A 19,138-nucleotide genomic window follows, 5' to 3' on the forward strand; every position below is an offset into this window, starting at 1 on the left:
TGCAACTAGCCCACGTCTGCCTATTCAACTAGGCTTCGTGGGTAAGTGGTCAGTTTCTAACGGCTAATTTGAATCTGATTTAAAACTTGTTCCACTTTCCCACGATGTTCTTCCTTAGTTTATAAAAAATTTTGAACTCTATTACTATTCACTTGCAACCTAATTCCGTCTCAGCTTTAATTTCTTCTGGAAACCCTTTGTTCTTTGGCTTGTTCTTCGATTCTTCCCAATTTCTTGCTTGAATTCAAAGATTTCTTCCCCAAAAACACATGCCAAAGGTTCTTCCTCCTCTCGGTCTCTTGCTTATCTTACTGGCGATGGTGTTAATCAGCATGCAATCGAAATTCGCAGCAAGCTCCACCCTTTTACCCAGAAGAATTTGGACGCGTTCTTCGCCTTTGTGAGAACACACTCGTTCTGGGTCCTCACTTTGGTTTGGCGCGGTGGTCAATCTGTTCAAGGAGGATGCTGAGGCTCCCTTTGCCTCCAAAGTTCTTTTGCCCTGGCTTCTCACACTGGTCAGTAAGAACTTGAGTCGTTCATATCCCTCTAGTGAAGTGAGGAATAGTGCAGTGAAGTGGTCGGATTGGATTGATAGACTCCTTCCGAGGTATAGAGATCATTGGAAAAGGGCTGGAATCTACGAGTCCACTATTACATGTCCAAGCAATCTGTGAATAGGGATGAGAACTTGCTGGCTCTGACTCTCCTGAATTCTGCCAATAATACATTTGATTTTCATGTGGGCCCTGTGACTCCAACTCTGCTAGATATGGCTTAGATCTTTGGGTTTAGGTCTCATGGATGGCCTGTTGATGCAGTTTGTGACTACCACAGAAGGAAGAATAAGGAAAGATTGGCCAAGTCCTTCACTATCTCTCCTACCACAATCAACCAAAACTGTTCCTTCTCCAACTATCTGAAGAAATTTAGCACAGAAAGGATAGAGATCAACGGCACATGCTGTTTCTTCAGATACTAGCTGAACAGGTTTGTCTTCCCAAACCATTCTTGATAGGTTATGCTCGAATACAAGCACTGGCAGAGGCTCTGCACAACCATACTGACGTGGGGCTTGGTCTAACAGTCCTGGCCCATTTGTACAAGAATCTTCACATGCTACCTTGGAGAATCCATTGAATATTTCGCTCTTAGCGCATTCGGATGATCCAGATCTAGCTGCAGTCTATTTCCCGAATTGAGGTTTCGGACATCGTTCGCTGAATACTAGGTCATGGCGCTCCCCTTGATGTCTGCAAAAGTGCCCAAGAGCTCCATTGAAGAGCACATGACGTTTTTTAGGCATTGTACTAAGAGGTCTGCTACTCAGTGGCAGGTGGTACTTAGAAGAACGTATCCTCGATTCTAGACTGGATACGGATTGTTTGAGAAGGAACTTGAGGATGAAGAGGCAAAAACTGACTTCAGGAAGAAGTTCCTGAGTGTGAGTGTAATGCTGCTTTGGGACCTGGCTTTTGGAGGTGGTAAGCCTCCTAACTATCATCTAAGGGGAGAGGTCTATCACCCCAACTTCTATGTCAGGCAGCTTGGATGTCCCTAACTTATTTCGTTGCAATCGAGGCACCTCTTGGAGAGATGCAGATGATCTGGACCTGCACAAGGATTGTAGATGTGCAGTGAATAAGATAAACAATAGTGCGGATGCTGTCTATCCATCCTGGAAGCCCAATTCCTGCAGTTCTGCGGTGTTTGATGCTTGGTGGAAGGCTAGGTTCATTGGTCTGCCCAATTCCAGTTCTGCCACGAAGGTGCTTTTTGATGGTTGGGATTCCTAGACTTTCCATGCACGGGCAGAGGCTAAGAAATTTATGGTGCAGACGATCAAAGATATCAATGCCCAAGTAATTGAAGGTAAAATTTCAATTCTGCCCCTTTTATTCCATTATATCAATGATTATTGCATTCTGTTTTGGTGCTGATGTTTTAATATGTTCTGTCTGTTTGTATCAGATCCTTCTATGACAAGGAACCTTGGGGACAAGCTGTTTAGGTTGGCGAAGTGTTTGGTAAGCTTCAATTCGTCATACGCCTTTTTCCTGCTGGATTGTCTTTTAATTATTTATTCTTCTGTGTAGTTACTTATATCATCGCTATTGGAGACTTGGAGCTCCCCTTTGGGGACGAAGAAGATCAGCATGGAACTCTGGCAGAACAATCAACTGTTAAGGTGACTCCTTTTACCGAAGGAACAAGAGAAAGTAGACTGCCTAGGCTCAGGACAATGTTGTCTAGCCTGAAACGTCAGGTAATGAGACTTTCCTTGGCTCTGTTCTATTCAGTCCATTTGTTCTAATCTTTTATCTTTTGTTCTTTGTAGCCGAAAGTCCCCTCCTCCTCCTACTAGGTCAAAAAGACTTAGGAAAAGAGCAGTGGCGGAATATGAGGTGATAGAAGAACCTGTAGCAGTTCCTACTGAAACCTCTGGAACTGTTGAAGAGCTAAGGGAAGCTTTTGAAGCTGTAGAGTAGGATAAAAAAGTAGATGTCTCAATAGGAGACACGAAAAAAGGCAAAGACGTCGAAGAAGAGGTAAGATCCTGTCTTTAATTCCTTAACATGATCCATTTTGTATATGTTTTTCTTCTAATCTTGACTTCTGTCTTTTTGTAGGAGGAGATCCCTGCTGAAATAATAGCAGAGAACATTGCGCTGGCTAAGCAATAACAGGAAGCTCAAGGGACAGAACTCACTATTTTAGAACTGGCTCTATTTGATGATGTGGAGGCAGAACATTCTGCTACTACTCCAGAGCCTGAAGTGGAGGTAGAACATTGTTGCTATCCCTATTCCTGAGGTAACTTATGTCCTCTCTTTACTCTATTTGGTTTTTGCAATTCTACCTGTTTTATCCTTCTAATTGATGTTCCTGTTTTACTAGGTAGAGTAGGACAGAATTGCTAGGACTTTGGCTGTAGTGACCAGAACTCTCAAGCCTCCCATTGTGGCTGTAAGTATCATTGTGCCTTTAGCCCTTCTCTTATTCTAATTCAACATGGAACTAACTAAAATTATTTCTTTGCAAATGCCTATACATTCTGTCCCTGGCTCCTCAACCACGACCTCCTTTGTTGATCCAGAATTGGAAGAGTTTGAAGCTATAGATCTGGATGCTCAGCTGGACAAGCTAGAGAAACTCAGTTCCACTCCGCAAAGCTAAGTCCAAAGCAGTAGATGAGGTAGTGGACATAGTGAAAATCTAGCAGTCAACCAAGCTAGACTTGGATGAGAGCAGCGAAGCTATTGACCAGTTGATGAAGGACCTAGACCTGCTACATAGGGAGAACATGGCTCCCCAGGCCTATCCTTAAGATCAGTTTGGGTTTGGCAAAAGATGTGCTTAACCTCTATAACCGATATGAAGATCTCAAGCCCTCCTTCAATGCCTCTGAATTTTGCAAGGCTACTTGTGAAGCCAACTTGGCTTATTATAAAAAACAAAAGGCAAAATTGGACGTTCAGTTGCGACTACAAGGAGACCAAGTCCACTGCGACAAGTTAGAAAAACATATCGAGGAACTCCAGAAGCAGCTGGCTGGGCTAAGGGAGAGGTAGAAGAAGCTTAGGGCTAGACTGGGCACCAAGACCAAGGCAACTTTCCTTGTGCAGAACATGGTATCAGCTTCTAGGCTAGCATTGGAGATTGCAGAAGCTTCTATTCATCAGGGAGTGCTCCCCCATAAGGAGATTTCCACCAAAATGACTGGATTGCAAGAAACACTTAGAAAATTAGGCCTTTGAATTTCTTCCAAAATGTAATAAAAACTTGGTCATAACGATTGACTATATTTAAATAAAAATCCTGATTACTTTGTGGGACTTTGCATTTTCATGTTCTTCTAACTTAGATGAAACAAAAAGGCAAAAATGAAATACACACTAAAAGTAAAACTCTTGTACAAATTTGAATGGAAAATCAAACAATAGTTCCATCCTTTTCCCCCTCAATTCCAGGATATGTTTGTACTGCTTGTGAATCCCACATAGTTGGATAGAACTTTTTCAACCATTTGCCATTGATTCGCACATCATGGATGTCTCCATCTTGATCCTGTAATCTGTATGCCCCAAATCCAAGGACTTGCTTGACTATGAAAGGTCCTTCCCATGTAACATGTGTTCCAGGGGGCAGAACTGCTTTCCAGACGATTTCTCCTTCTTCAAAACTCTTGTTTCTAACCCTTTTGTTATAGGCTCTTGCCACAGCCTGCTTCCCTGCTAAGAGTTTGTTGAGGGTATCAATTCTGCTAGTATCCAGCCCTTCTAATTCTAGCAGCATTGCCTGTGAATAGTCTTCCCCAACCAAATTATGTTGTTAGGCAATTTTGATGCACTGAACTGCGATTTCCATGGGTAGAATTGCATCATGTCCATAAGTTAGGGCATATGGAGTCATGTTAGTTGCTTCTCTTTTTGAAGTTCTATAGGCCCACAAGGTTTTTGACAGTTTTTCATGCCATTGCCTTGGATTTTCCTCAAACATTTTCCTGATAATGTTGATAATCACCTTGTTGCTTGATTCTGCCTGTCCATTAGCCTGGGCATAATAAGGAGTGGATTGAAGTAGTTTGAACTTGAATGCTTCTGCCATATCTAGAATTTCTCTGGATATGAAGGAAGTTTCCCTATCAGTGGTGATTGATTTTGGTATGCGAAACCTTTGCACAATCTATTCTTCTATGAAGGTAATGATCTCTTAGGATGTGGTGGATTTGAGTGGCCTGGTTTCCACCCATTTGGTGAAATAATCGGTAGCTACTATGATAAAACAGTGTTGTTTGCTACTAGCTGGATAGATTTTGCCAATAAGATCCATTGCCCATCCTTTGAATGGCCATGGCTTGACGACTGGGTTCACAGGAACTGAGGGAGCCTGCTGGATTGGACCATGTCTTTGACAAGCTTCACATCCCTTGGAATATTCTCTACAGTCTTTCATCACGGTAGGCCAGAAATAACCATACCTTCTAATCAACAACAATATTTTTCTTACACCTTGATGTGCTCCACAGATTCCTTCATGGACTTCTCCCATGACCTTCATGTATTCTTCTTTTCCTAAGCATCTTAAAAGTAGCTCATCTTTGCTTTTTCGAACCAAATCTCCATTCCACATGAGGTTGTTTAAGGCCATGATTCTAATCCTTTTTTCAGAAGGAAAGGTTGGATACTGTAGATAATTGATTATAGGCAATCTCCAATCCTCTTTAATCATTATGGCAGTATTGACATCTATTTCCATTCATCTGGTCAGAACAGATGGTATGCATTTCTTTCCTGCCTTGATGATTCTCTGTACACAGTCTTTAGGCTTCTGTACTCCTGTTGCTATCTGGGCCATCTCATTAGCTGCAAAGTTTTCTTCTCTTGGGATATGTTCCCAAGTGGTTTCCCTGAACTCTGCCAAGAGATTTCTGGCTGGTACTAGATAAACAGCTAAAGAGGGGCTCAAACATTTGTATTCTCCAGCAATCTGTTTTAGTACAAGCATGGAATCTCCTACAATTTTGACTGATTGGATTCCTAATTCTACCAGCATTTCTAGTCCTATGATTAAAGCTTCGTATTCTGCTTTGTTATTGATGCACTGGAAATCTAGCTAGAATGAATAACAATGTTTGATTCCTAGTGGATCTTCAAAAACAATCCCTGCCCCAGAGGCTAAGTCTATTTTAGATCCATCAAAGTATAACTTCCAGGGGGTGAGATGGACTGAGTAAATGGGATTATTGAGATAGGTGTGAGCTCTGGTTAGCAGGTCTGCATTGGCTATATCCATGGAATCCATATTCTCAATTTCTTCCCCTAGGTGATCAGCCAAGAAATCTACAACAGCTTGTCCCTTGATGGACTTCTGAGGAACGTATCTGAAAGCAAATTCTGATAGGGCCAAAGTCCATTTACCAATCCTCCCTCTCAACATTGGTCTTGTTAGCATGTACTTGATCAGATCTGTTTTGGCGATGATGTAAATAGTAAAGGGTAGCATGTAATGCCTGAGCTTCACAACAATAATGTATAAAGCTAAACAAAGCCTTTCAATCGCAGAGTATTTCCTCTCTACCTCTGTCAGAGTCCTGCTTAGGTAGTAGGCTGCTTGTTCCTTCTCTTCCTTATTATCTTGAACTAATAGACTCCCAATGGATACTTCTGATGCAGAAACATATAATTTGAGTGGCCTGCCTCTCTTTGGTGGGGACAGAACTGGCGGATTTGAGAGGTAGTGCTTGATTTCCTCAAAAGCTTGCTAGTGTTGTTCCTCCCATTTGAATGCCTGCTCTTGCTTTAATTTTAACAGGGAGGAGAAGGGTTGAATTTTCCCTGCAAAATTGGATATGAATCTTCTGAGAAAGTTAATCTTCCCTAAGAGGCTTTGTAATTCTTTCTTGTTCCAAGGTGGCAAAGCTTCCATGATAGACTTTGCTTTGTTATTGTCAATTTCTATTCCTCTTTGACGGACCAGGAAACCTAAGAAATTGCCAGCTTGAACTCCATAAACGCATTTCTTAGGATTCATTTTCAACTTGTGCTTACTCATTCTTAGAAATTCTTTCTTTAGATTGGATACATGATCTCCTTTTTCTAGAAACTTGATCACCACATCATCTATATAGACCTCTAGAGAATGACCTATCATGTCATGGAAAACAGAATTCATTGCCCTTTGATAAGTGGCTCCTGCATTTCTCAAACAAAAAGGCATTACAGTGTATTCAAAAGCACCTATATGCCCTAGACACATGAAGGCTATTTTGTGGATGTCTTCTTCTGCCACCATTATCTGATTGTATCCTGCATTGCCATCCATGAATGATAGCATTTGATTGTGAGCAGCTTCGTCCACCAACATGTCCGCCATAGGCATTCGATACTCGTCTTTAGGAGATGCTTCGTTCAAATTTCTGTAGTCTACACATATTTTGACTGCCCCTGTCTTCCTTTTAAGGATTGGTACAATATTGGACAATCAACCAGCATAAATAGAAGGCCTTATTAAACCTGCTTTAACCAACCTTTCCACTTCTTCTTTCCCCAAGTAGGTCTGGGGTCCTCTTCTGTCCCCAAGTTTATTTCTTGCAAAGGATCCTCTACATCTAGCAAAGAGTCATCCAGTGATACTGGTGCAAATTCCAATTCCTCATCTCGCATATTTCCTTCATGTTCTTCCATGTTCTCATGCTTAAATTCTGCCATTTTAATTGCTGGATTATGCATGGAAAGTTTCCTTTCTTCCCAATATACCAACAATCTATTTGTAGTGGATCAGATTGTTGCAACTCGATCCTTTTCTTGCTGGTTTGAACTATACATCAGAATTTTGGAGGTTTAGGAGGAAATGCCTATTCCAATCCTCTAGAGAACCAGCTAAGCCTTCTTCAATGAGTTTCTAGGCTGTGATACCATGGGGACGGCTGTTCTGGTTGACTCCAAAGAAAGTAAATGGACCAAGGTCATCATGATAGTACATGGCCTTAAAGCACAATGCAAATGGTAGGAATGGCCGTGGGTCGGCCTCCACTATTTCCATATAACCCTCCTCATGCCAGAGGGCCAACTGTTGGTGTAGAGTGGAAGGAACACATAGACTTTGGTGGATCCAATCTTTGCCAAGCAATGCATTGTAAGTGGTAGAAGTGGTGTCTACCACGAAAAAGGCAATCTTCAGCTTCTTGGTTCCCATTATGACATCTACATATAGTATTCCATGAGTCTTAGTGATGCCCCCAGCAAAGTTGGTGACTGTTAGGCATGTTGGAATTAGATCCTTCTCTGTTCTGCCCATTTTTACCAGCAATCTGTGAGGTAGAAGGTTAATGGCTGCACCTCCATCTACCATTACTTTGGGGTTAAGAATACCCCCGAAGTTGGCTGTTATGAACAGGGGTCTGAGATGATTGGCCTTTTCCTTGGTAGGTTTGGAAAAGCACAGATGTTATGTGACCATTTTCATGGTAGTTCTACCTATTTTGTCAGCAGATATTTGTTGTTCTGGTGCCCTCTCCACTTCTGCCAACCTGCACTCGAAAGTCTCTTGTGATAGTACATCTCTTTCCAAAGTGCTCTCTTGTCCTTTGGCTGCTCTGAACTTCTCTGGCAGGATAAACACCATATTAATGCCTAGATCACAGGCTTTCTAATTATGCACCGAAAGCCTCAGTTTCTTCATCTAATTCTCCGTTGTACTCCATCTGTTCTTCTTCATATTCTTCTATCTAGTCTTCTTACTCACCTGTTTCAAGGAGTCTAGTCTAATCGTCTGCAGATGGTTCGTAATCCAACTGTTCTTCTTCATATTCTTCAATCCAATCTTCTTGACCTTCTGCTGGAATAGGTCCAGATTGAGCTTGTGATTGTGAAGGTTCCAACTGATTGATTGAGGGTGAGGCAGGATGGATAGAAGGTTTGCCTGGAGATTCTGTCTTTGTCGGCTCTTGGTTGATATGTTGTATGTTACTGCCTTGATAATGCTGCTTCTAGATTTTTCCCATTTTTGGTAGAACTGACCTCTGGAAGTACCTGTGTGTTATTCTTATTCTTGAGGAAGGTGCAGTATTGCCTCTAGACCCTCCTTTTCTATGTTCTGGTTAGCTTCAAAGTTGGTATGCCACTCTTTCCAACAGAATACCATTTGCCTTCTATGATAGTTGCCAAGGGCCTTATCATTTATGGGTATTTTAACTGGTATCTCATTCTTTAGCTGCTCTGTCATTTTTCTGTTGCATTGGGTAGGTCTTTGATAAGCCCTTTGCCTGGCTATGTCTCTAGGTGGAGCCAGAACTGGACCATGTTGGTATGATGTTCCAATCCTGTCAAAAACACTAGTTGTGGGCTGACTGTGCCCATCCAGAGTTACTGCCAACTCAATTTCGCATTTGCACTTACTACACAGAACTACCCCAGCTAAAATGGTTGCTTTTGGTCTCTGATTAGCCTCTCTTGTGACTTTTCTGCCTATGTTAAGGCTAGCTTTCGCTCTTCAAATCGAGGGTTCATGGGCCCAATTAAGGTCGGAGCCGGATCTGCGATTTGCCCGATTTGCCGTTACGCGCGTCGCTCTAGCTCATCTTGATTGCTTCCGCCATCTACCCTCGTCACCTGCAGAGCTCGTCTCCAACTAACTAGGCGCCGGAAAGGAACGAAAACACCGACGCCTTGCCGAAACTATTGTATTAGGGTTGTTCTTAACTTCCTTTCGGTTTAATAGGCCTCTGGCCGATCGGAACCGGTGGCGGCACACTGTGCGTGGCACGAGGTAGGGGTGGAGACGACAAGGCCTGACAGCCCATTCCATTCCATGTGACGGCATGCCATTTCATGCGGGGGGCGTTGGATAGCCAACCCATGGTCATATGGCATGGCTCAAACATAGCTTATATACACTTAGGCGTTATAAGCTAACAGATGCGATCATACCAACTCACATGCATTGGATCCCATCAGAACTCCAAAGTTAAGCGAGTTTGGGCGAGAGTAGTACTAGGATGGGTGTCCTTCTGGGAAGTCCTCGTGTTGCATCCATTCTTTTTGCTCTTTTGACCTTTCGATTGTCATGGGCGTTTGTTTTCCGTTGTCTTATTCATCTTGCTATCTTTGTTTCTCCGCGACCTCGTGACGTAGCGTGACAATCAGGGTAAAATATGCTCAAATACTCCTAGAAAGCCTAGGATTAACAGGGGTCCCATCAGACCTCCGAAGTTAAGCGAGTTTGGGCGAGAGTAGTACTAGGATGGGTGACCTCCTGAAGTCCTCGTGTTGCATCCATTTTTTTTGCTCTTTTGACGTTTCGGTTGTCATGGGCGTTTGCTTTCCATCATCTTATTCATCTCGCTATCTTTGTTTCTCCGCGACCCCGTGACGCAACGTGACAATCAGGGTAAAATATGCTCAAATACTCCTAGAAAGCCTAGGATTAACAGGGGAATTAAAACAGGAAAATAATAGAGTTTCCAAAAACTGTAAGAACTGGATTTCAAGCTAGTAAACGATGTTGGACGCCCGAAAAAGCCCATGAGTCATGGCATCACGACGAGTTTTTCTCGTGACGCCATTCTCCTCTTGTTGCATCCATTCTTTTTGCTCTTTTGACGTTTCGGTTGTCCTGGCGTTTGCTTTCCGTCGTCTTATTCATCTCGCTGTCTTTGTTTTTTCGCAACCCCGTGACGCAGCGTGACAATCGGGGTAAAGTATGCTCAAATACTCCTAGAAAGCCTAGGATTAACAGGGGAATTAAAACAGGAAAATAACAGAGTTTCCAAAAACTGTAAGAACTGGATTTTGGGCTAGTAAATGATGTCGGATACCCCAAAAACCCCATGAGTCATGGCATCGCGACGAGTTTTTCTCGTGACGCCGTTCTCTTTAAATCGAGGGTTCATGGGCCCAATTCGATGTCGAAGCCCAGGATCTGCATTTTGCGGTTGCCATTGCACGCGCATCGCTCCAGCTCCTCTTCAATTGCTTCCGCCATCTACCCTCGTCACCCCGCGGAGCTCGTCTCCAACTAACTAGGCGCCGAAAAGGAACGAAAATGAAACACAGCGGGCTCGACGCATTGCCGAAACTATCAGGGTTGTTCTTAACTTCCTTTTGGTTCAATAGGCCCCATAGCCGATTGGAACCAGCGGTTCAGTAGGCCTGTGCATGGAACCAGGTTGGGGTGGCGACGACAAGGCCTGACAACTCATGCCATTCCATGCGATGGCATGCCATTTCACATAGGGGGCATTGGATAGCCAACCCATGGTCATATGGCACGGCTCAAACGTGGCTTATATACACTTAGGTGCTATAATCTAACGGATGCTATCATACCAACTCACATGCACCAGATCCCATCAGAGCTTCTAAGTTAAGCGAGTTTGGGCGAGAGTAATACTAGGATGGTTGACCTTCTGGGAAGTCCTCGTGTTGCATCCCTTTTTTTTGCTCTTTTGACGTTTCGATTATCGTGGGCGTCTGCTTTCCGTCGTCTTATTCATCTCGTTGTCTTTGTTTTTCCACAACCCCTTGATGCAGCATGACAATCGGGATAAAGTATGCTCATATACTCCTAGAAAGCCTAGGATTAACAAGGGAATTAAAACAAGAAAATATCAGAGTTTCCAAAACTGTAAGGACTGGATTTCGGGCTAGTAAACAATGTCGGATGCCCGAAAATGCCCATGAGTCCTGGCACCGCATTGAGTTTTACTTATGATGCCGTTCTCTTCAAATCGAGGGTTCATGGGCCCAATTCTGAGGTCGGAATCCAGATCTATGGTTTATCCGAATTTGTCGTTGCACATGCGTCGCTCTAGCTCCCCTTCAGATTGCTTCCGCCATCTGTCCTACGTCACCCCTTGGAGCTCATCTCCAACTAACTAGGCACCGGAAAGGAATGAAAACAAAAACATAGCAGGTCCGACGCACTGCCAAAACTATTGAGGTTGTTCTTCACTTCCTTTTGGTTCAATAGGCCCGTTCAGCAGGCCTGCGCGCGGCACCGTGTAGGGATGGCAACGACAAGGCTTGACAACTCATGCCATTCCATGTGAGGGCATGCTATTTCACGCGGGGTGCATTCGATAGCCAACCCATGGTCATATGTAGGGGTGGGCTCGATTTGGTTTGGTTTGGTTCGGTTTTGAGGCCAAACTGTGTGCCGAATCGTGAACCCCGGTTTAGGAAAAATCCAAACTATGCACCGAACCAATGAGGTGGGAAACCAATCATCCTGGTTAACCAATTACCTCGTTTTGGTTTGGTTTGGTGTAAACCTGCTTGAAAACATGTGGACTCTAAAATTCATTCAAACTCAAGCATTCATTCAAAACCTGCTTGAAATTCATTCACCATTCACGTCACAACATATTCAAATTCATTCATTCAATCAATCCTTTCAATTCAAACTAAAACTAAAACATATGCATCATTCATCATTCACATCCATCCAAAGTTTCAAAGTAAACCATATGCATCATTCACCATTTACAAATTACATCCATCATTCACCTTTTAAGTACAAAGTTTACAAATTACATCCATCCTTTGTAACAACCCAAACCTTAATTAATATTTAACTATTAGTTTATTAAGGACAAAGGACAATTTTGCCATTGGACTAAGTTATTAAGGAAAAGTTCACTTTTTAACCGAAGACGAATTTGGAAATTTTGTTTACACCATTGCGTAGAGCGCGACGAAACGAATCCGTAGACACGTAGTGGGCTCGATTTGGAGTTATAACAAAGAAAATACGGTCAAAATACTTCAAGGGGCAAAATGGTAATTTTGGAAATCAGGATTTTTTAAAACTGATTTTCTCTCTCTTTCCTCACTCTTCTTCCTCGCGACCACAGCCCCCCCTGTTACGAACCGTCACCTTCTCTCCTCCATAACCACCGCCACCCTCCACTCCGGCCGATGAGACTGGACCCAATCGAACCACCGCCGCTTCCTCTTCCAAGTCCGACCAAGCTCAGCCGTCACCACCGCCAGCAGCCACCGGAAAATGTAGAAAATCGCGCCGGTTTTGACAGATTTTCTCACCGCTCGTTCTCCCTCGATTCTCCACCAAATCGGACGAGTGAGGTATGATTTTCCAGCTATTTTTCGTAACTTAGCTGCTGGTTGGGTAGGATTTCAGAAATTTCAAGCGTAGATCGTTCGATTTTCAACTTAAGTTTCAGCCAGTTTTGAGGGTAGGATTCCGGCCACTTCCGGCCACTTTTTGGGGTAGGTCCAAGAACAAAAGTGGTTCCAAATTGGGTGTTTTACCTAAGTTAGGAATTTGGGCCGGTGGTTTGGAGTTTTTCCGGCCGTCGGAAATTTCTCAAGCCACCCAAACTTCCGGCGCGTGTGGCGGCACGTGGGCAGTTTGGTGGGGACCACTCTTAGATTCAGACTGATCCTCGTATTCTTACGAGTGCATAGAAATTTGCGGATCTTAATTCGGACGTCGTTTGAGTGTTAAGCGGACTTTTACATAGTATGCATTATCCGGTTCAATAGTTTCGAACCGTTGGATCGTGATCACTTTCAGGTATGTTAATCTAGACCTTGCCAGGATTATGTAGGATTCGACGGATCATGAATCGGAGTCCCGGATACTCCGGAATCGCAAACCCTAGAGTTAAGGGTTTAGAATCGTCGATCGTGTGATCGTGACGAATCTAGCCGTCCGATCGAAACCAGATTCACGGGACGAATGTCCTAGGATTAAAGGAACGTAATGTGGGCATAGGAATAACTTTAATTTGATGCACGCACTTCTAAAAGCCGGGGGTCAAGGTTTTATTTAAATATTTATACCGAGCAATTTTATTAATATATTTTATTTTGGTATTTGAATCAGGCACTCGTGCACCAGTTGACCCGCAGGAGGGACCTTCCAAAGGTCCAGCGAGCTCGGACCAACAGTGAGTGGACTTTTTGTTTTCATAAATGAATTTATGCAATTTAGTTTCAGTATTTGATCTTGAATAAGTTTTATTCAAAGAATAGTGTTTTATAAGTGAGACATGCTTTTAAATATTTTGATTTGCATGCTGCTGAGTGGAATATCCTTTAGAGATATAGGAAAAGAGAATTTTAGTTAAACATCAGATAAATGGCAGCAGAGTCCAGCCTTAATAGAAATTCAGTTATTTATCATATCTTTCAAAAACTTTGCTTATTATTATTATTATTATTATTATTATTTTCTAAGCCACCTTAGGTACCCAGATATACAGATGTTGCCTTCGGATATGATGATGTCCACGGACATCCAGGTTGCCTTTGGATTTTATCGATTGCCTTCATTTTAGTCGGCATGCTTGACGATTGCCCCACGAGTTTCTTGGTACGGACTCGTGCAGAGCCAGGAATGCGGATCATGTTGACTACGGTCCCCTAAATCCTGCCAGTTTGGGCTCGGGTTGACTCTATGTCACCGAGACCTGCCAGGGGAATTGACGGATATCAGGAATTGATGGTTATCGAAATAGATGGCAAATCAGGAATTGACGGAAATAGAGGGGTACACCTAAGTAGTAGTTTTAAACGGATTTTAATGCTTTAAAAGATTAATGTTAACCATGAATGTGATTGGTATATATATATTTATATATACATATGCATGAATACATTGATTTCAGCATGTATATGATAAAGAAAATGAGTTAGTTTTGTATAATTGTGTTTTTACCATGGGGTTAGTATGTTCTTACTTATTTTCTAAACTTTGTTTTTGGGGTCCACTCACCTTTTTAATGTTTTGCTCCCCCAGGCTGTAGACGTGCATCCGAGAGCCACCACAGGACATTCCCCACTTCCCGCTCTTCCCCATTTTGATGTAGGGTTCCTTGGTTCACAACGATTACCTCCTTTGTAAATAAACCTGTATTTTGATGTAGGGTTCCTAGAATGTATTTAACTGTTGGAACGTATTTTTGTATACTGGCAGTTGGTGTATATATTTAAATACTTGTTGACTGGTGTAAATTTTGGGAACGTTCGATTTACAAGGGAGACTCTGAATTTTCGGAAGAAGTCGGATTTAAAGGAAATTAAGTTTTAATAAAAAAAAAAACAACCAAGTCAATTGTGTTCGCACTGCCAGGTGTCGATCACGAACAGGTTGGCTCGGATTGAAAGTGGAATTTGGGTCGGGTCCTGTCATCCTTCACATTTGAAGTACAAAGTACAAAGTTTACAAACCTATCTTTGTAAGTGCAAAAAGTTTTTGGCAAAAGATAGGTTTGTCTCATTGACTAACCTATCTTTTGCCAAAAACCTACTTCAATCTCATCAAAAAAGAGCTCCAACTCTAAAATATTTAAGTGAGCTCATCAAAAAAGGGTTCCACATCTAAATTTCCTACTGTCCAGTCCTTTTCATTAATAAACTTATCTTGTTATGTTCAAAAACCTACTTCAATCTCATCACAAAAGAGCTCCAACTCTAAAATATTTAAGTGAGCTCATCAAAAAAGGCTTCAACATCTAAACTTCCTACTGTCCAGCCCTTTAAGTAACAAACCTATCTTGTTATGTTCAAAAACCTACTTCAATATCATCAAAAAAGAGCTCCAATATAAAATATTTAAGTGAGCTCCAATATAAACCTACTGCATACAAACTGTCCAGCCCCTTTACAAACCAATTCTTCATGCTTCCTTTAATTTTTGGCAGTAAGCATTAGTGGCCAGTGGCCACTTGTTCATTTTCATTCCGTTGCAAAGTTTGAATATCTACAAGAATAGAGAACATATAAGACAAATTCAAATATACAAGGTTAAAACAAAAAAACAAAAAAAAACAAAAAATTTTTAAAACATAACAACAGTGCCTAATTCCATTTTCTCCAAAGCTTGATAAAACTCAAGCTCATCTTCACTTGGCTGCTTGTTGAAGTCAAAAGCCACTTGGCTTAGCCAATCCTTAGTGCAAACAAGGGCCTCAACTGTTTTAGGAGTCAAAGACGCCCTAAAAGGATCCACAACCCTTTTTCCCATACTAAATGCAACTTCCGAAGGCACACTTGAAACAGGGACAGCAAACACATCCCTTGCAATCTTAGATAGAACTGGAAATCTTGGAGAGTTCTCTCTCCACCAATCTAGCAAATCAAAGTCTGCTATTTTTGGATCTTGAGCTGCCTCTAATAAATACTTGTCCACTGCATTATTAATTTGAACCACGACTCTATCTTTTCTTGTTCTCTCAAATTTTTTAGGTCTTGGATCATTGCATTCAACTCTTACCTCCCCTCCACTTTCTACATTAGCCTCTGCAGTAGATTGGACAGCTGCTGGTTCCTCTTTCTTATAGGCCTCATACATCCGCATTAAGAGATCCTTCACCCCATCTACCATCAGAGTAACCTTCAAATCATCACTTTCTTATAGTCCATTTTGTAACGGGGATCAAGCACCACCGCCACAATCAAAACTTGGTTCACTTCTTGAATATTACCCCAATACTTATCAAACTTCTTTTTCATTGAAGTTGCAACTTTTTTCCAAAAAAATGTCTTCACTTACAATCATTGCATTCAACTCATCAACAATAGAAAGCATCTCATTGAAGGGGATATTGGAAGTAACCGTCTTATATGCACTAAATTTTAAGGTAGCCTCTTAAAATATTTTCAAGAACTTCACAAAAGCTCTTGCATACTCCCAATCCGCAACGGTTGAAGGCTTCAACTTTTTTTTAGTGCAGATTTCTCCTTCTTGAACCTTTCTTTTCTTCTTTTTCGGAATACCATCATCACGATCACCACCACTTTGATGAAAGTAAGATGCATAGTCTGCCGCCTCCTCTTCCAACCTATCAAACTCTTTTTGCAACTTTAAGGCAGCTTCTAACATAAGATATAATGAGTTCCACCTTGTTTTACACTTCAAAGGTAATAAACCTTCGCTGTCAATTTTTTGCAAGGCCAAACAATGCCTAAATTTGTTGAACCTAGATGGGGACGACCTTGTATATACACAAGCTTCGCGAATACTCTTAATTGAGTCATGCAATTCACTCAACCCATCAAAAACTATCAAATTAAGGATATGCGCACAACATCTCATATGTAAACAATCACCATCTAGCAAAAGAGTGCCCCAAAGCTTCAATTGCCTCTTCATATGCCTAATGGCCCCATCATTAGCCGTAGCATTGTCAAGTGTAATGGTGAAAACTTTATCTATTCCCCAATCATGCAAACAATCCTCCACAAGTCTCCCAATAGCCTCACCTCTATGATTTGTAATTTGATAGAAATTGATGATTTTCTTATGCAATTTCCAGCTATCATCAATGAAATGGGCTGTCAAAGCCATATAGTTCACATTTTGCAAGGAAGTCCAAGTGTCCATGGTAAGCGACACTCTTTGTGAATTTAGATTTAATACACTCTTGATTTTTACCTTTTCTTCTTGAAAAAGATCCCACACATCTCTAGCAATGGTTCTACGAGATGGTGGATCAAATCTAGGTTGACACTCTCTCATAAATAGCCTAAAACCGACACCTTCCACATGCCTAAATGGAAGCTCATCAAGTATTATCATCTTCACACAAGCAATTCTACTTCTCTCCATGCTATTTGAATGCGCAACTACAGTTCCTTTGTTATCAAATACAAGAACTTTTTGTTTGTTCTCCTCTCTTAATGGACACCCCCCCTCCCCCCGCGTACACTTATCTCTCAAATGTTGCATCATTGTAGATGTCCCATTTTTTATGGGATCACATGCATAAGATGCACGACAATACTTCCAAGAAGCTCTAGGTCCTATATTACTCCCTAGTTCAAATGGTTCCTTAATGAAATGTTTCCATACCTCCAATGCTTTCCTAGTAGGCTTGATCTTTCCCGAAGTGGGAGGACGTAAAGGGAGTGTAGCTGCTCCATCCCCAACTACTTGTGGTGTATCATCTGTTGAACTTGTGGGTGTAGGACTAGCTTCCATATTTGACATTTTTAAGGCCTATAAAATGAAAAACATATTCACAAGCAATCTCATAAATATGCCAAAAACATATTACATTTCAAATGTAATAAACATTTACACACCAAACAGATTTTCAAAGCTATGAGTCAAAAACTTTTACTTCTTTATTATTGTTTTTCAAAACATATGTAAATTAAACCCATTGACTATAGATTAAAATTATTCACAATTGCTTTCATACAAATAAAGTAAATTGTAATTATATTATCAATTAAATTGCATAATCTTGACTTGAACAATAACCCAATTAAACTGCATAATCAAGCCTTTTACATAAATTTGTTCCCTAATACTTAATAGTACACTAACCCATTCTATCTAATAATAAAGCTAATCAAGGATAACAAATGACAGCTAAACTAGTCTTGAATTGGAGGCTTTTATGTGTTCAGGCTTCAATACACACCACATAATCATAGATATCTATAGACTATACGCGATAGCAGTTACAATTTACAAACAAAACAAAACACATATATAGGAAGGAAAGGAAACTTACCCTTGATTTTCAACACAAGCACCAGTTCAAAACTCTCCAATTTGCTCGATAAAATGTTTGCATATGCAAGAACTACAAAAATTAGGGCTATACCAAAACCCCCAATAATTAGGGTTTATAACAGAAACAAAAATCACAAAACAAAAAAAGAAATTGTTGAGGAATCAACTAACCTTTGCAGGAGAAACCTTGTCTGAAAAATGAGATGAGAGAGTAGAATGAGTGATGACAAACTCAGAGATGAGAGACGTAGAGATGAGAGACAGAGAGACTGAAAGATGAGAGGGAGGTGCTTGTGAGTCAGGCTATGAAGAAGAGGCACCTCTGACGATGCGACGGCGCCAAGTCGATGGTGAGTGGTGGTGACGATGCGAGGTTGAGGCGGTGAGGCTAAGGCGACGTCGAAGAGGCAAAGGTGAGGAGAGATGGATGAGGCCGCACGACTGAATTAGGGATGATCGACTTAGATTAAGTTTTGAATGGCTTGGATATGCTGTGCACAAGTGCAAAGAACATAAATCATAATCCAATAGAAATCATCCACGTGTATTATAATTATTTAATTATATGTAATTTAATATACCCGATTCGGTCCAGTTCACTGACGGTTTTTAAAATTGGGGACCGAGCGCCGAACCATGAAGGCGATTCGGTCGATTCATGCTCCGTTGACCAAAAAGGAGAAGAAAACCACACCAAACCGCACCGACTAGTTCGGTTCAGGCCATTTGGCCGGTTTTCATCCAATATGCCCAACTCTAGTCATATGGCATGGCTCAAACGTGGCTTATATACACTTAGACGTTATAAGCTAACGGATGCAATCATACCAACTGACATGCACCGGATCCCATCAGAACTCCGAAGTTAAGCGAGTTTGGGCGAGAGTAGTATTAGGATGGATGACCTCCTGAGAAGTCCTCGTGTTGCATTCCTTCTTTTTGCTCTTTTGACGTTTCGATTGTCGTGGGTATTTGCTTTCCTTTGTCTTATTCATCTCGTTATGCGTGCATAGGAGTTTTTCTTTGACAGTATTACGTTGTAGTGGGTTGTTCTTTACGGGGCTTGGAATTGTGCTTTGTTTTTGTCTGTTACAAGTTCTTTGTAGTAGTCCAAAGTGGTGTGTGTCGAACTCTCATATTAGTTCAT

General features: G+C 41.5%; 1 protein-coding gene, 1 long non-coding RNA gene and 4 pseudogenes across 2 annotated transcripts; 5 read left to right on the forward strand and 1 right to left on the reverse strand.

Annotated features, from left to right (window-relative positions):
* The first annotated feature begins 3,042 nt into the window (after positions 1 to 3,042).
* Positions 3,043 to 3,758, forward strand: LOC148916495 (uncharacterized; annotated as a pseudogene).
* Positions 3,759 to 3,933: 175 nt separating this feature from the next.
* LOC103336064 (uncharacterized) lies at positions 3,934 to 4,608 on the reverse strand. The gene is made up of 2 exons (XM_008239100.2): positions 4,525 to 4,608; positions 3,934 to 4,299 (listed from the first exon to the last, which is right to left on the reverse strand). Exons 1-2 carry the CDS (start codon positions 4,606 to 4,608, stop codon positions 3,934 to 3,936), a joined length of 450 nt encoding a protein of 149 aa, XP_008237322.2.
* A 4,809-nt stretch (positions 4,609 to 9,417) lies between these two features.
* LOC148916496 (5S ribosomal RNA) lies at positions 9,418 to 9,536 on the forward strand (annotated as a pseudogene).
* A 1,279-nt stretch (positions 9,537 to 10,815) lies between these two features.
* Positions 10,816 to 10,934, forward strand: LOC148916497 (5S ribosomal RNA; annotated as a pseudogene).
* A 1,405-nt stretch (positions 10,935 to 12,339) lies between these two features.
* On the forward strand, positions 12,340 to 14,480 carry LOC148916498 (uncharacterized). Its single transcript, XR_016127984.1, has 3 exons — positions 12,340 to 12,587; positions 13,351 to 13,414; positions 14,266 to 14,480. It is a non-coding gene; the product is annotated as an uncharacterized LOC148916498 (long non-coding RNA).
* Positions 14,481 to 18,805: 4,325 nt separating this feature from the next.
* LOC148916499 (5S ribosomal RNA) lies at positions 18,806 to 18,924 on the forward strand (annotated as a pseudogene).
* Positions 18,925 to 19,138: the final 214 nt, after the last annotated feature.

The sequence above is a fragment of the Prunus mume genome, linkage group LG6 (assembly GCF_029339155.1).
Source record: "Prunus mume cultivar Tortuosa linkage group LG6, ASM2933915v1, whole genome shotgun sequence".
Taxonomy (NCBI): domain Eukaryota; kingdom Viridiplantae; phylum Streptophyta; class Magnoliopsida; order Rosales; family Rosaceae; genus Prunus; species Prunus mume.

What these genes read in the sequence shown, in the direction of transcription:
- LOC103336064 (XM_008239100.2), bottom strand. Translation starts at nt 4,608, where the DNA reads ATGGCAGAAGCATTCAAGTTCAAACTACTTCAATCCACTCCTTATTAT. An exon ending in AGGCAGAATCAAGCAACAAG is followed by an intron (nt 4,300 to 4,524) that starts GTGATTATCAAC and finishes GACTATTCACAG; the next exon opens with GCAATGCTGCTAGAATTAGA.